A 17,499-nucleotide genomic window follows, 5' to 3' on the forward strand; every position below is an offset into this window, starting at 1 on the left:
ATTGTATAACAGAAATCTCAGGAGTGTGCAATACTAGATGGCAGCTCATTCAATCATACTATGTGTTGTGTCTGCCCTTAGGAGCAAAGGCCCTGATTTTTAAATGTATTTAGGTGTTGCTTGTGCTCAGCTTTGCAGCACCAAACTGATTTAGGAGCCTGAGTCCCTTCTGAAAATGAGAATTAGCCAAAATTCTGCTGGCTCCTAAGCCAAACTCAATATTTTTCCCATTGACTTTCATGTAAATAAGAGACAGCAATTCTCAGTTGTTTTGTGGCTGCTCTGTTGTGCTTGCAAATGTGATTATCTTTAATTTCTGTTTATTTCTTTAATGTCAATGTTACAGATTACTATAGGCATAGCAAAATATCCAGGAAACATAATTAAACATGCTAAATCAACTATACAGCAAAAGCACATTTTAGTTTCTAATATTTCTCATTTTCAGAGTTAATTTATCAGATTGTTTTTAAAAGATCTAAACATAAAAGAAAAAATTCTCAGGTACTAAATTCCTTACTGATGCTTATTATTTTTACTATTATACTATGGAACACAAATTTGAGTTAGCCACTTTTAATAAGATGTAGTCCATGCCCCCAAAGAGTTTACAATTTAAGTCTTTGATCTTGTATTGTAATCGTCACAAATGGACTGCTGCATCTGTATGTATCCCAGTGAGTTATCAGGATCAACGTTTTAGATCTGATACAAATGAAGATGACAAATTATAGCAAGGCCAGGAAGGACAAGTTTAAGATAAAAATAAAATGCAGTTATCTTAAGATATGCGCATAATACTGTGGGACTTTTCTAGAGGTGAAGGGTGGTTTAAGTTTATTACAGACATACTAGTCTCATTTTTATAGTTGAACTCCATTTTTCACTTAAATCAGGGATTCAACATCTTTGTTATGTGTGAAAAATACAGTGTTTTCTACCCAAAGTTACAGCACTTACTTCTGAACTAAAGAATATTTTTTCTGAGAATGTACAGGTTAGTTTAACTTAAAATTATTTTAAAATGGGTCCTTTAAGAAACTTAGCATTTAATTCAACCGTCTTTTCCTTTGTTTCCAATTATCTTAATTATGTAATAATACAGACTCTTCAAAATTAGTTAAAATTAATTGAAATCTTGTGCATAATCTACATTTGAAGAAATTAGGCTGTAATTAAACTAAATTATTAATAATTATTATAGATAATTATTGTGATTATATAGGTTACATGTAGGGTTAGATCAACAGTTCAGGTAATTCTTAAGTGGGTCACTGTGACATCAAAAGTAATTCATCATTTCTTTATAGATAATTTACATAGAACAATCCTGTTGTTTATAATGAGGAAGAAGTGTCAACAGTTCTCATTGGTTGATTACTTGGTCCAACTCACCGCTGTTTGAAGGTTTCTGGTTGATGATAGTTTGGGTATCTGTACTTGAAAGGCTCCTGATGGCATTGCTGCCCCAGCTCCTGTGAAGTCACTTTGTGGGGGAAACTCTTAAAGTGCGGACAGATTGGGACTCAGGAACTACTTGGCTCCTCTCATCCTCCCTTTCATGTAATGCTGACTTCACCAACATAGCCTTCTTGAACAATAAATTATCTGCAATTGTAGGGCCAGATTTATTAGTAAACATAGGTTGCTTGGATTTATTCTACCGGTGAAAAACACCTAGAAAAACAGTTTAATTAGTCAGTGCACACTGGCTGCTTTGCACAGCATTGTATACAGGTGAAAATGCCCTGAAAAATATTTTTTTTAAAAATGAATGTTGGTACTACATTTCTTTAAACCGTTAAAAATATTGCCTGGTAACATGTTCTTCAGGTTTCTTGTTTAGTATTCATGTATGAATTTTTAAGAAATAGGAAATTCCAAGACAGAAAACTACAGTAAGTTGAAGTTAAGGTAGAGAGTATGTATCAGTATTGGTAATTTAAGGATACAAGAATTACAGGTATGTTGTACTTATTCCCAAACCAAAAAATTACAAAACCAGGAAAGTCCAAGTTAAGATTACACTTAAAAGAAATCCAAACATATTGAGATATAGAATTGTACAGTTAAGTCACTTGAAAAACCTTAACCTGCCCGGTAGTGACAGCATGGAGGAATTTTTTAAAAAAAAATAATCTGATGTCTTTATTAATGAATGTAATCTAATTTAGGACCACAAATGTTAAAATGCCTTAATCATAATCAAATGGTTATTGCTCAGCATATTAAATCCATTTTTCCTCCATCCAGATTTTACATACAGTCAATCTTTTACTCACAGTTAAGACAAAGTTTCATAGTTCTTCAGGGTGGTTTCTCATCAGCAAAAATTTCTATAGTAGCCCTAGGGATCTGATAAATCTTGACCTTCCAGTACAGGTCAAGCATTTCATTTAATAATAATTCTTACAGAACTCATTTTCTATTAATGGTGACACACTAGAGAGATGCAAACCTTTTTTCTCCTACCTTGAAACAAAGCAAATTTCTGGTTGTTTGCCTGTTCTGATTTTGAAATGAATGAATGATGCATTGTCTGAAATCTTCACATTTAACAAGAAACAGTTTTGATGACTGAAAACTGCATTTACCCATCTTCTGCTCCCCAAATACTCTTTTCTGCCTTGTGGAAAAACTATGCCATGCCAGAAATTTATAGGCCTTCTGACAGAGGATTGAGAAAATGAAAAAGAAACGGGTCTTGAGTATTCAGGACATTCCTAAACATTTTGTGAGGTATCTTAGTGTTTTCCAGCCTTGGACGGTCAAGGACAGCACAGTTCCCTAGGAGATTGTGCTTTAACTTCAGTAAATTTACTGTATTTCAGTTAGTAGAAATGGCTAACTGGTGGCTGCTAGAAACTGCAATACAAGGTCAGGGGCTTACTAAACAGCCAGTGTAGAATCCTAGGATTCAGCTAATCTCCTCTTCCAGTAAAGGGATTTTTTTAAAAAATAGCCCTTTGCCAAAAGGGTCATGGTTGCATAATCTCTTAATTGTTTTCACAGAGTTTTCTCCCAGAATTTTTCTGTGGAATTTTGTGAAGTTAAAAAAGAATATCATTGATTCTCTGCCCCATTCTATTCACTTTGCACCATTCAGGTGGCAACAACTGAGAGGGAATTAACCACAACCCCCTACCTGGTGTATACAAGTCCATAGCAGGCCTGGAGCCCCTGTAACTGGCTGTTCTGCCTCCCTTCCTGGAGACCCGAGCACAGGGAATAGAGATGTGGGAACAGTCAGAGCTCAATATACTCCAGCAATATATATGTAGCTGGTGGATAGTCCCTTGGCTACTTGACTTCCCCTCTTTTTTCACTCTGTGCCCAACATGAGCTGGTCATAGCAGAGAGTTTGTCCCAGTGTATTTGCCCAACTATATTTGGAAACTTCTGGAGGTTTTTTGTGTTTTTTTTCATGTCTAACAGGCTTAGCTTTTACAACTCAGTTGTTCTCCATAATCTGGATTTACTATGAAACAGGCTGTTGTCTATCTCCAAGGACCTTAAGATCTAAAATGTCAGATACAGAGTTGTCTTTTACTTTCATTTGTTCTTTCTATTCTTATTCATCAAGTTTCTTTCCCACTTTTCACAAAGTGATGCATATGCATTTATCTTTGCCTCAAGATTTCTTTCTAGAGTTGTAATAGCACTGAGGACATTTTTATAGACTTATATCAAATGGAACTCTGTTAACAAAGGTAGAACAAGAGTAAGACCAAAAAGCTGCTGCAGGTGATATACACCCATCCACCCAATCACTATCATCCATCATAGAATCATAGAATCATAGAATATCAGGGTTGGAAGGGACCCCAGAAGGTCATCTAGTCCAACCCCCTGCTCAAAGCAGGACCAAGTCCCAGTTAAATCATCCTAGCCAGGGCTTTGTCAAGCCTGACCTTAAAAACCTCTAAGGAAGGAGATTCTACCACCTCCCTAGGTAACGCATTCCAGTGTTTCACCACCCTCTTAGTGAAAAAGTTTTTCCTAATATCCAATCTAAACCTCCCCCATTGCAACTTGAGACCATTACTCCTCGTTCTGTCATCTGCTACCATTGAGAACAGTCTAGAGCCATCCTCTTTGAAACCCCCTTTCAGGTAGTTGAAAGCAGCTATCAAATCCCCCCTCATTCTTCTCTTCTGCAGACTAAACAATCCCAGCTCCCTCAGCCTCTCCTCATAAGTCATGTGCTCTAGACCCCTAATCATTTTTGTTGCCCTTCGCTGTACTCTTTCCAATTTATCCACATCCTTCTTGTAGTGTGGGGCCCAAAACTGGACACAGTACTCCAGATGAGGCCTCACCAGTGTCGAATAGAGGGGAACGATCACGTCCCTCGATCTGCTCGCTATGCCCCTACTTATACATCCCAAAATGCCATTGGCCTTCTTGGCAACAAGGGCACACTGCTGACTCATATCCAGCTTCTCGTCCACTGTCACCCCTAGGTCCTTTTCCGCAGAACTGCTGCCGAGCCATTCGGTCCCTAGTCTGTAGCGGTGCATTGGATTCTTCCATCCTAAGTGCAGGACCCTGCACTTATCCTTATTGAACCTCATTAGATTTCTTTTGGCCCAATCTTCCAATTTGTCTAGGTCCTTCTGTATCCTATCCCTCCCCTCCAGCGTATCTACCACTCCTCCCAGTTTAGTATCATCCGCAAATTTGCTGAGAGTGCAATCCACACCATCCTCCAGATCATTTATCAATTTATATAATTCTTTTTTCAACCCAGTTTTGTTTTGACCTTCACAACATCTCCTGGAAGTGAGTTCCACAGGTTTACTGTGCATTGTGTGAAGTAGTTCCAGCTTCCTGTTAATTTAATTGGGTGACCCCTGGTTCATGTGTTTCATGAAGCCGTAAATAACACTTCCTTATTCATTTTCTCCACACCATTTATGATTTTATAGACCTCTAAAATATCCCAATATCCCAATCCTTTAGTAGTCATCTCTTTTCAAATCTAAAGAGTCCCAGTCTTTTTAATTTCTCCTCATATACAAGCTGTTCCATACTCCTAATCATTTTTGTTGCCTTCTCTGCACATTTTCCAATTCTAATATATCTTTTTTTGAGATGAGAAGACCAGAAGTACACACTGTATTCAAGGTGTGAGCATACCATGGATTTATATAGTAGCATTATGATATTTTCTGTCCTATTATCCATCCCTTTCCTAATGGTTCCTAAAGTTCTGTTTCCTTTTTAGACTGCTGCTGCACATTGAATGGATATTTTCAGGGTACTATCCACAATGATTCCGTCTTGAGTGGCAACAGCTAATTGAGACCCCCATCATTTTGTATGTGTAGTTGGTATTATGTTTTCCATTGTGCATTACTTTGCCCTATCAGCATTATATTTCATATGTCATTTGCTTGCCCAGTCACCCAATTTAGTGAGATCCCTTTGTAACTCTTCTCAGTCAGCTTTGGACTTAATTATCTTGAGTAATTTAATATCTTCTGCAAATTTTGCCATCTTGTTGTTTGTCCCCTTTTCCAGATCATTTATGAGTATATTGAACAGCACAAGTCCCAGTACAGATCCTTGGGGGATCCTGCTATTTCCCTATTTCCATTGTGAAAATTGACCATTTATTCCTACCCTTTGTTTCCTATTTTTTAACCAGTTACTGATCCATGAAAGAACCTTCCTTCTTATACCATAATAGCTTAGTTTGTTTAAGAACTTTTGGTGAGAGACCTCGTCAATGGCTTTCTGAAAGTCCAAGTACATTTTACCAACTGGATTACCTTTGTCCACATGTTTGTTGGTGCCCTCAGAGCATTCTAATAAACTGGTGAGGTGTCATTTCCCTTTACAAAAACTGGTGTTGACTGTCCCCCAACATATCCTTTTTATGTATGTATTTGATAATTTTCTTCTTTACTATAGTTTCAGCCAATTGCCTGGTACTGAAATTAGGTTTACCATCCTGTAATTGCCAGGATCACCTCTAGAGCCTTTTTTTAAAAATAGGTATTACATTAGCTATCTTCCAGTTATCTGGTACAGGGACTGTTTTAAGCAATAGGCTATATACCATAGTAGTATTTCTGCAATTTCATAGTGGTCATTTTGTTGTTTAAAAGGAGTCTTGAACCTGTTTATTTTGTGTTTAAAGTGAATAAATACTGTCTACAAACCTAGAAATCTTTTGCTTAGTGTGGATCTTAGAGTATCTTTGAGCTGTTTTGTGCATTAAAGATAGGCCATTACTGATACAGATGGTTCTCTATTGCAACTCTACTGACCTATTCAAAGTAAATTTCTCTTTATAGAGCATATACATATATTATATCCATATATATCATCCCTGGAATAAAGGGACATATTTGGAATGGCTATATTAACCATGGGTGGAGAATGTCATAATTGATATATATGGGTCTGTGATGGGGTATATTCCCATTTGCAGCTCCTTGTTACGAGCTCACAGTCCTACTACACCCCACCTGTAGGAGGAAAAGAGCAGAGAACGAAAGTCCTCCAAGCTTTCCTAGAGGACTCTTCAGAGTGGCCATTTTTGAAACCAGAGAGACTTGGTCCTCCAAGGGATAGAGGGCCTAGCAACAGCCACTCAGGGCCCTGCTGCCGTGACCTTAGCAGTTCAGTTCCTGGCTGCAAGCAGAGTGGCAAGGAAGGGTATGCCTCTCTTGCCAAAGGAACTTGAAGGATAGAAAGAGTTTGTTTTCTGCATTTTGTATAGCTGGGTTTGTACGGAGAGGGAGGAACTAAGAACCTTAATGCTGTGATGAGGGTGAAACTAAAGGGGCTGGGTAGGAAAATGCCAGGAGAGGAGCCCCTCTGGACCTAGGCTGGTTGCTGGAGGCTCCATCATGGTTGGCACCTACCCTCCTATCATGAAGCAGCAGCCCAAAAATACCAAAGAGAAGAGGTTAGGCAGACCATACTAACAATCTGGTGGTATGTTTTCACTGTGGGAAGCCAGGGTGCTTCAGTCGGTCATGTCATGTCGTGGAGTACGATTTCCTAGATTGTGGGATTACAGAACTGTGCAACAGCTCGGATCTCAATTTTGATCTGTACCATAAGGCATATGTAGTCCAAATTGAAATCGGGAGGGAGGGCACTGTCCAGATTGTGGACTCAAAGTGTTCCCTCACGTTGATTCAAGAGGCCTTGCTCAAACCTAGCACCTTTCAATATGACAACAGTGTGAAGATGACGTATGTACATAGAGTTGTCCATTCCTATCCTACATATTAGTTGCAACTGAAGGTCAGTGACCACAAACCAAAAACGATACCTTTAATAGATATGCCCTTTGAAAGGATAGGGATCGATATTGTGGGTCCCCTAGAAAAAAGCTGCATGGGGACAATATATTGGTCATAATGAACTATGACATACAATACCCAGAAGCGGTCCCTGTGTGCTCAGTAATGGCACATTCTGTAGTGAGGGAACTGCTACAGCTTTTCTTTTGAGTAGGCGCACCCACTGAGATCCTCACAGATCCAAGGATAAACTTTATGTCCTGATTATGAAGGGAAACATGAGCACTCCTAAAGGTTAAAGCCTTCTAGACCTCCAGAAAGGTTTAATCGAACCCTGAAAAACAAGTTAAAAAAATTGTATCTATAGAGAACCCTTGCAATTGGGTCCAAGTCCTGACATACTGGTATGAGAGGTGCTGCAGGCATCAACAGGTTTTTCTCCTTTTGATTTACTTTATGGTGGGAAACCCCAGGGAATCCTGCCCTGTTCAAGGGGACGTGGGAGGAGCAGCCTTCCCAAGACCAAAATGAAATCCAATACGTGGTACAGTTGTATGAACACCTAGTTGTTCTTCAAATAATGTCCCTATGGGTACTCCACTCTCAGTGCACATGCACCCCTTGTGCCTCAGATGAGAGATTTTAGATAGCAGTGTCCATTCAGCTTGCACCTATGCCCCATGCATCCCAGTGCTCAGCAGCGTGGCTATAGAGAATTGTGCAGGCAAAACACCCTCAGTTCCTTCTCAATTGCCTCAGCCTGAGACAGAGCCTCAAAAGTGTCCAAGTTGAGCTTACTTCAATTGTATTTTTTCTCTTATCTACTAGTCAGTTAGTACGTAGTGTTAGTTTTCCACTTTATATATATATGTCACTGAGAGAGACATATTAGTTTAGCATAAGGACTGTTGTCCTTTTGTATCCCTTTTCCCCCTCAGAGGAACTTAAACACTGTGAGGGCATGCCCAGTTCTGATTTTAAACACTGTCTTTCATGCCAGAAGGTAATACTGGTGAATGATTGACACTCCCAATGTGTCCATTGCCTTGTGGAGTCACATGTTTCCCAAAAGTGTAACTTCTGCCTGGCATTAAAATCAAGAGTCAGAAAGAACTGGAAATTTAAGCTTTGTCTCCTGATGACTGAGAGTTTGCGCTGACTGGCTTCTGACCCCAGCCATGGGACCCACTCCATAAAACAGTCTCTGAGCAAGTCAGTTGCCTCAGCTTCCTCAGTGCAGCACTCCCCTAGAGCTTCGAAGAAGAAATCTCTGAAATCTTCTCAAAAGGACTCTAGGAGGTAAGCTTCAAGTTCTCTAGGGAGAGAATCTTCTTAAAGAGACAGTCTCCAGTTCAGATGACCATTTTGGCACCTTCCAATCTTCTACTACATACCCATCAAGCTGCAGGTTCCTCAGATACTGTGAGCACCAGCAAGCGCAATGATTCTAAGGGTCCTGGCTCTGGAATATCGAGCAGCAGTCTGATATTGCGAGACTAGCAATCCAGTGGTACTTGTGCCCAAACCAGAAGGCACAACCAATCTGTGTGGATTTCAGGGGCTTGAATGTGGCCTCAGAATTTGACACTTATCCCAGGTCCCAAGTTGACAAACTCTTTACCAGCATGGAAAACCAAAGTATTTTACAACATTGGATTTGACCAAAGGATATTGGCAAATACCCTTTTCAGCTGACTCCTGGGAAATAACAGCTTTTTCCACCTTCTTAGGGCTGTTCCATTTTATAACCATGCCCTTTGGGTTAAAAGGGACACCAGCCACCTTTCAGCTTCTTATGGACCATGTGCTTCTTCACCCCAGGCAATTTGCAGCTGCCTATCTGGATAATGTGATAATCTTCAGTGAATACTGGCAATTACATGTGGGGCATACAATGTCTGTACTGCAGTCACTGAAGGAGGTTGGACTCATAGCAAACTTGAAGAAATGCAAGTTTGGCATCCAGGAGACCTTGGCTATCTGGTAGGGATTATCATCAGTTAATCAGAGCCTTTCATTGAGAGTGTAGCAACAACTAATCAGGGCCTGCTGGCCTAAATGAAAGAAGCTGCCTGGCCTTAGCAGGTTAGTTGCTGGCTGGGACCAGAGGGGCAAAGGAACTTGAAGGATAGCCAGAGTTTGTCTGGCTGCATTCTACATAGTTGGGTATTCAGGGAGAGAGAGGACCTAAGAACCTTAACCCTGAGATAAGAGTTCATTCAGACTTTGTGAATGAGTTCATTCAGACTTTGTGACTTGCTGAAGGGTCAAGCCAATAAAGACCCACCAAAACCAATTGGTAGCCTACAGAGGGCATCAGAGGGAGAAAAGGACTGTGCATTTAAGAGGTGAGTGCCCTGTTATAAGATTATTCCAAATGAATGCCAGTAAAATATTTATACTACACTGTCGTGCCATTTGTTTATTACTTATTTACAGAAACTATTTTAGAATTGAAGGGGGAATTAATATAATTTTTCATACCTCTCCTTTTGAAAAGTTAGATTCTTCTAACTGACCATATTTAAATCAGGATCGGATGCTTTTCTAAAAGTTGTTCCTCAGGAATTTTTGGGAGAAAGTTTGATGGCCTGTGTTATACTAGATAATAACAATAGTCCCTTCTGGCCTTGGAATCTCTGTACAGAATGCTATCCAGAATTCATATGCAAGACCTCCCCTTTCTCTTCAAATTCTGATCTGTTATACTTGGGTAATTCCACTGAAGACAACTGGGTTGGACAGGTGTAATTAATGCATAATTTGAGGCTAGACATGGGACTGCCAAAAATCAGCATTTCAAACCTGATTAGACAGAAAAGCAACCTCATAGGAAAGGCTTTTCTCATAAGATTTCCAGCCCAGGTGCTGATTTAATGTGAATATCCAAGCCTTATGAGGTTCATCCATCACTAATAATTCATATTCAGTGTGTTCATAGAAATGCTACACTAAGTCATGAGTAAGTAATGTGTTTGCTTTATTGACGTGTTAGCAGCTTTGCTTGAAACAAGTACTTCCTTCCAACACTGATTCACATGCAAAAAGTGTTTATTGAAGGAAAACTCAGCATAATATGAAAAATATTTGATAACTACTTAAATTGCAGGGAACTGTAAATAACTAATTTTACAAGTCTTACAATGCCTTAAATGTAATTTTAAAAAGAATAATTATCAAACAGGAAATTGCCATCTTGATAGTTTGATGCAGATTAGGCCTGAAGGAAAAAGTGCACCGTTTTATGTTTTTAAACTTTGGATGGTTTATTTAGCAGTGTTTATCTTAATTGTTAAATTAACTGAAGAAATATTTTTAAAATGAGTAGAATTTAACTTACAAAAGCTTTAAAGCATGCTGGGCCAGATCCTTAGCTGGTGTAGATCACCATAGTTCTATTAAAGTCAATCACAAGGAAATACATTAAAGGGAATGAGGTTATATTAATGTAGAACTGGAATAAGAGAGATCTAAATCTGGCCCACTACAAGCAGTCTTCGCAGATCTTTCCTACTTCAATTCAAAGCTGAAAAAATTTGCTGAGGACTATAGAACAGACTTAAGAAACCTACAACATCAAAGCCTTTGGTGTTTTCATTAAAGGTGGAGCAAATAACAATACCAATAGTTAAGGTTGCCGTCAAGTGATTGCATATGTCTATTCCAGTGTAGATGTGTGCACGCCTTGTGCACAGTTGTCAGATAGCTTTTTCCAAGTAGTACTCACTGGAGCACCCTCTGTTGCCACACACCTCTGCAGAGCCGCCTTGATACCCCTCAGTTCCTTTTTACAGCCAGTGATGGTTGTGGAGCACTTCCAGTCCTCTATCTCAAGTTTATTTTCCTCACACTTATATATAGTCTTTTTGTCATTTAGTAGTTAATTAGATATAGAGTATAGTCAGTGTTAGTGGTAGGTTTCAGTTTTTAGGTGCTTTTTGAACCAAATTTGATTCTTGATTCCAAGACTAGGAATGGAGCCAGGCCTCACTCTCAGGGGTTCAAGTCCTGCTGCTTGTGTGTCAGACCTATGCCAATCAGTGACGCACACTCTAGCTTCCTAAAATGTTTGAGGGAGTCCCACATCAGTAACAAGTGTCACATTTATAGAGGGTTTAAATCTTGCTCTAAAGAACATAGAGCAGTGAGACTTAAGTGTCCCCTTATGGAGGTGGCACTTTGCCCTCTATCAGAGCCATTTGGTTCAGAGCATACTCTGAATGTGGCACCATCCATACTGAGTGTACCTCCTGAGATGTCTTCAACACCTCATTTGGTGTCCCCAGTACTAAAGAATATATACAAATCTTCTAAGCACATGGTACCTTCGGTACCAAGGCCAGCTAGAGGCAAGGTTTCTGGGAGGGACTCTGAGGGGAAGTTTTCCCCCAGAGAATTGCTCTGCTACAAAGTGGGGGTTCATTGACTCTGGAACCTGTGTGGGGTCTGTCGAGGCCAACCCTTGAAGTTTCTGTATGCCAGACTCATGACTCAATTCCAGTACAGAAAATTGCGGAGGTATATGTTGGTGCCAGAGAATTGTTTAACCTTTTGGTACCAGCATTCTTGGTGGTGTAGGAAGACTTTCAGTTGGTACCAGCGACTGTAATTTCTACACCAGCTCCACAACAGCACAGTATCAATGCCACTTTCAGTACCTAAAAGCCTAGAACATTCCATGGGCAAGCCACTGTTAATATCCCCTGGGTTTGGCTCACCTATCTCCTATCCACATGGGTTCTGCTCCACTATTATCAGAGGGATCTTTGTCAGTTTCTGAAGTGAGGTCTTTTGTGTCCCATACAGAAGGGAAGCTTACTCTCCATCAGAGCCTTGGGGTCCCTGGCTGTCACAGCAGCCTTGGGGTCCCTGGATGTCACAGCAGTTCTATGTACTGTGTTACACAGGAGGTCAGACTAATGATCACACTGGTTCCTTCTAGCCTTGAAATCTGTATACTATGTATGCCATGGTGTAGTTTAATTCACTTTTGGGAGTTGAGGGTGCTCTTCAGGCATGTAGATGAGTGGCCTCATGGCTCCTGGTGGTGGCCACCAGGTAGGCCTGCATGCAGTCCCTCACCTCAATTTGGCTTCTTGGATTCCCAAATAATGCCACAAATGGTTTTTCCAATCCAGTCACAATAACCCTACTTAGAGTCTGATTTATTAACTTTAAGTTCAAAACTAAACACAAAGGTCTTCCCTCCTTCCTTCAGCTGGGTACAGCTCTAACTCCCCTGTTCTGGTCAGAATCCTTCCTCACTTAGCAGGCTATTCCAAACCCTTCCTAGCTGGAGCAATTTCCTGGTCTCAGGGTCTTCCCTACATTCTCTGAAGTCTCACTACAACCTCCTGAGTTTCCCACTTGCTGCAATCACCTTTTGCTCTTTATAAGAAATTGCCTGACTCAGATGGAGCTAATTCTGTGATCAGGGTTTGCTTTGCCCCAGCCTTTCCAGTCCAAGGGCAAGCCACCCTGTTACAAGGCATTTTACTAACATATTACTAAATAATTCTATCTAACTGTCTCCACTGTATTGTATTTGATTTTTTTCTAACTTGAGGAAGAAAGGATATCGTGTATGGGGCAGGGGGGAAGAGAAACAGATGTGGCACTGTATGCATATAGTTAAATTTTATAATTACATCCCTGTCCTCAATCAAATGTCAGGAGGGGGTAGAGGAGAAAGATTCCACTTATGGAATTTGTTTTTAGTGGGAATTGCAGTTTCTCCATTGGCAGTTCTGCCAGCACACTAGTAAGTGTCCATGAGTTCAAGGTCCTTTCACATTTTATAGACCTGGAAATCAATGCAATCATCAATAATTTATTATTCTTGTCATACTGTATGTTAAATAAAGTTATTTTCTTTTAAACACAGTTTAAGGGTTTGTTTCAGGATTGTTTCAGATTTGAATATCTCCTTTTTCAGGGAAGCAATGTAATGGAGGATCAGGATCTGTTGGAAATAGGAATTCTTAACTCTGGACACAGGCAAAGAATTCTACAGGCAATCCAGCTCCTTCCAAAGGTACGGTTTCTTTTATTATCTGTATACCAGTAGTATCACCAAGAGCTTTTAATTCTTAAATACCATTTTTATATAAAAATGTGGATATTGTGAGCCTAATTCTCCACTGCCTTGTGCTTTTCCTAGTCAATTGCACCATGCAAAGTAGGTGTAAAATGCTACCACTCTGGATTGGTAGTGATTTACGTCCACTTTGCACAGACATAAATGACTACACAAGTGCAGAGCAGAGGACAATCAGGTCCCGTATTCATGATGCTAATTATTTTAGAAATGATTATAGAAATGTTTGTTTTTTCAACATGTTAACAAATGAAGTGGGGCTAGGGATGTATTTTAGGACAGCTTTTGCATATAGATTGTGGCGTCACCTCCGTAAATAAATTTCTGTATAAATCCCAGATGAATTTTTCTTAATATAGAGGTAAGATTGGAAATACAATTAAGTAACCCTAGAAACTCAAGATATTCCATTATGGATGCAATACACATCTTTCATATGTGGATTGGAGACTATCAGCAGTTGCTATATTTTATTTGTTTGTCCTGCTGAGTATATGAATTCTGCTCTTCAGATGCGTGATCCTGTAACTTGTACCCATTTTTCCAGTGCACTTAGGGTGTAGGATGGTGTTCATTGCAGATTGAGATTGTGTCAAGCATACTAAGCGACTCTGATTGTATCTTTGGGATTTAATCTACATGCTAGATAGAACACCAAAATTTGCCAGTGGGTAGTTCACAGCTGATGGCTAATACCTGCTTGTTGCTAGCTTTGCCTTGAGCAGAAACCTGAGAAGATGGACTGGGCATATTGTGACCCTGAAGGTTGTCACATGATTTGGGAAGCCATCTAAGGGAATGATGCCAGGCAAGTTGTATTCTGCCTTTGAGGCCAAGCAGGGCCCTCATGCATATTGGCTCTGTAGGAGATAGAGCAGGAACAAAGCCCATTGTAAAGTGTATGAGTTTGTGGACAGCATGTATAGAATGATCAAGGTAAAGATGGAGCTGTGTATCCAGTCTCTGACCCCTACAGGGAATGCGTGCAGAGCAAATAAAAGATTTTTCCCGTCTGTACAGTGAAGATGAATTAGGTGAAATAGGCTTTCTGGTGCATGGATGGATAAGGAAGGGTGTGGTCTTGGGGCCACTTGTGAAGAATAAGATGATCTGGCCTGTACTGAGAAGATGGACTGGAAGAGTGACCTTCTGGTGCATCCTTGTATGTAGACAGTCACAGTCTATATGTAGTGCAACATGATTAAAGATAGTGATATGTATTCCATGGACTATATTGGGAATATAGATGGAGGTAAGAAGGACTAGGAAATAGATTAGTTTAGTTTATAGGCAGAGGGTAGGTTGAGGTGCTGAATTAAGTTTGGTGTTTAAATTTTAACTGTGAATTTCTTGAGTTTCTGGCTTTTTTTAGCTATAACATTATGTTAACATTTTTTTTACTTTTATTGTTAGGTCTGTACAACTGAAATAGTTTGTCTGTATGTTTCCTTTTTTTCTTTCTTTTTTTTTTTAGTGGATGGGCATGCTTTTTCTTCATCTAACTCAAAAGCTAGTAACAGAATTTTATAATATTATATGTTAGTGAGATCTGCACTTAATAAATGGGACTCATGAAGACTACAAGCTCTGAAGGCTAGACTAGAAACAGTATACAAGAAATGCCAAAATTAATTCCCACTATCCTGGTTATTTTTATTATTCAGCCCTAAACGTGCATGAAGTTCCTATGCTAAATCCCATCATCTGGTCCATATTTGCAAAACAAATTTGACAAAAAATCCACAACTTGCACAAGTACAGAAAATGATAAACATCCATTTCTAATTGTGCTTACTGTATGGGGAGCTAGAGATTTAAAGATTCTGCCACACATACTCCCATTGAGTAGTTACCTTACTTTAGAAGTAGGTACTCCTTGAGTGGTACCTCATGCCTCAAGATGAGTAAGGATGGCAGAGTCAAGCTCTAAATGAACCCTCGAAACCAGCTGTTTCTGAGAACAAATGAGTCATGATATTGCTTGCTAGAATCCACATTCTGTAAATCTGAGATAGTTAAATACCTTTGAGTGACTAGAATCAGTGCTGTATAACAGTCAGAGGGTGTTTAGAGGTTGCCAGCTGCAGCAAAAAATAGTCCAAAAAGATCATGTTCTTAATGCATCTTTAATGCAGAAATATTATATCAAAATGAAGGAGGGTGGAAGCAAAAGCTGTGCATCTCAACTCTTTATTTAAATGACTTGGCAACACAAGAGAGCTTACACAGAAACAATATATCATTTTCTATTCAAAACCCACATTTTTTAAGGCAGAGCTGCCAAGGAAGCTATATGACCCATAAATCAGTATTATAACAACCCTAATCTAATAGAGCTCATCCTGGTTATATTCTCAATAGCACACTGCAAATTTTGAAAATCCTTTCACGTCCTGCAGAGAAACATACAGCGCTAGTATATTTGTTAAACTGTTCATGAGTCCAGCCCCATCATATTTTCAAGATAAGTATATACATTTTAAAGTGTGTTAAGATACCCGACCATGTAAGAACAGTAGGACAATGGAACAGACTGCCTAAGGAGGCTGTGGAAGCTCCTTCACTTGAGGTTTTTAAAAGGAGGCTGGATAGCCATCTGTCGTGGATGGTTTAGACCCAACAAATCCTGCATCTTGGCAGGGGTTTAGCCTAGATGACCCTTGCAGTCTCTTTTAACCCTATGGTTCTATGAGTGATGATAGATAAAAAGCTTTTAATTTAATTTGCTTTTAAAGCTTCCCTGCTTCCATTCACAATTCTTTTAAAACTTCCAGGGGTTCTTCTGAGACTTTTTTTATATTTCTCCTCCTGTGATTGTCTATAACTAGAACACCGAAGGAAGGAAGAAATGTTTTTTGAGAAACTCTTACGTCTTGACACTACTTCAAACCCACCTTCTTGCATCCAAAACTGATGGATAAGCTTAGAGAGTAAAATAACAAGTGACAAATCTAATGTTAGACTTTGAAAATGTTGATTTTTTAAAAGCTTTCCCTTACCTGATCCAACCTTCATTTTTGTGGAAATAGGATTGGAAATGCAGCAGAGAGCCAGTAGTGTAAAATGAAAACTGTCCTTTGATGCTTAGATGCTGGTTGCCTGCTGAGTAATGAAACTTTTATATTTCTGACACCAGTGAAAGATTTAGGAGCTTACCTGCTAAACTTTATAATGTTTTAGAATTGGAAAAAAAATTACTTTTTTTTTAAAATAGACAAATTTCATTCTATACTCCCCTATACTGTATTTATACCAGTATAACAAAGTGGATTTAACCTAGAATCTTAAAAATATGTTACTATTTTTCCCTTAGTAATGATTTATCTGAGGAGAAATTGGTTGAGAGACCAGAGTATAGTATAGCTATAACAGATAAACATAGTTGGAATCATCCAATCAGATTACTGCTTTCATAATGCCATTTTTTATTATAGTGTTCGGTTGGAGATACTGGACCAAATTCTGGTCACTCACTGATGTATGTGTGGAGTAACTCCACTGAAGTTAATAGAGTTACTCAAGATTTATCTGAGTCTAAATGAGAGCAGCATATGGCGCATTACTATTAGTTTAGGGTGAGAAGGGATTTCTGTACAAATATAACTTGTGAAATTATTGCTTTACAATTGAAATATATCATACCTGGTCCTAGCTTGAGAGCAAATTTCTTAATAGAGTTTGACAAAATCTGGGTCATTTGTTTCTGAGTGAAGGGAAATATATTAATTAGGATGGAATAAGGGCCCAAAGAATTAAAGGTGTTAACATAGCCCAGTCATTGTCGAACCTTAAATAGTTTTAAACAAGTTTGGGGCTTGGTATACGGAGACCTTAGCCTGCTTAGCATGATGGCAAATGCACCATTAAACAGTCTTTCAAAGTTTTATTAAAGATACAGAGAAGAAAGAAAAACAGTTAAAGCATTTGAAATGTAAAGTATTAAATAAAGCTTTTATTTTAACAACATCCATTCCCTTTCCCTTTAGCTGAAGAGTTTTTAGAAAGAAAGGCCCCTTGTTAGACAGTTTCTTAGATGGTATTAAAGATGGTAACTGCAGTCCTTTCTTGGGAAAGGAGAAGTTAGTTGAGATGGTCTGGAGCTGTTGATGATGATGATACAGACCAGTCCTGTTTCCTATA

The 17,499-nt window shown here is 39.1% G+C and overlaps 1 protein-coding gene across 7 annotated transcripts in view; it reads left to right on the top strand.

Moving 5' to 3' along the window:
* Positions 1 to 17,499, top strand: part of ANKS1B (ankyrin repeat and sterile alpha motif domain containing 1B) — a 740,833-nt gene that overhangs the window by 440,225 nt on the left and 283,109 nt on the right. For 6 of the 7 annotated variants that reach the window (XM_043491651.1, XM_043491643.1, XM_043491691.1 and 3 more), the window contains exon 17: positions 13,198 to 13,296. In XM_043491651.1, the coding sequence (XP_043347586.1) occupies positions 13,198 to 13,296 (99 nt within the window). Of the gene's footprint in view, positions 1 to 9,194; positions 9,246 to 13,197; positions 13,297 to 17,499 lie in introns of those variants that run through there. The other variant, XM_043491656.1, reaches the window with a different exon arrangement.

Source organism: Dermochelys coriacea, chromosome 1, assembly GCF_009764565.3.
Source record: "Dermochelys coriacea isolate rDerCor1 chromosome 1, rDerCor1.pri.v4, whole genome shotgun sequence".
Taxonomy (NCBI): Eukaryota; Metazoa; Chordata; order Testudines; family Dermochelyidae; genus Dermochelys; species Dermochelys coriacea.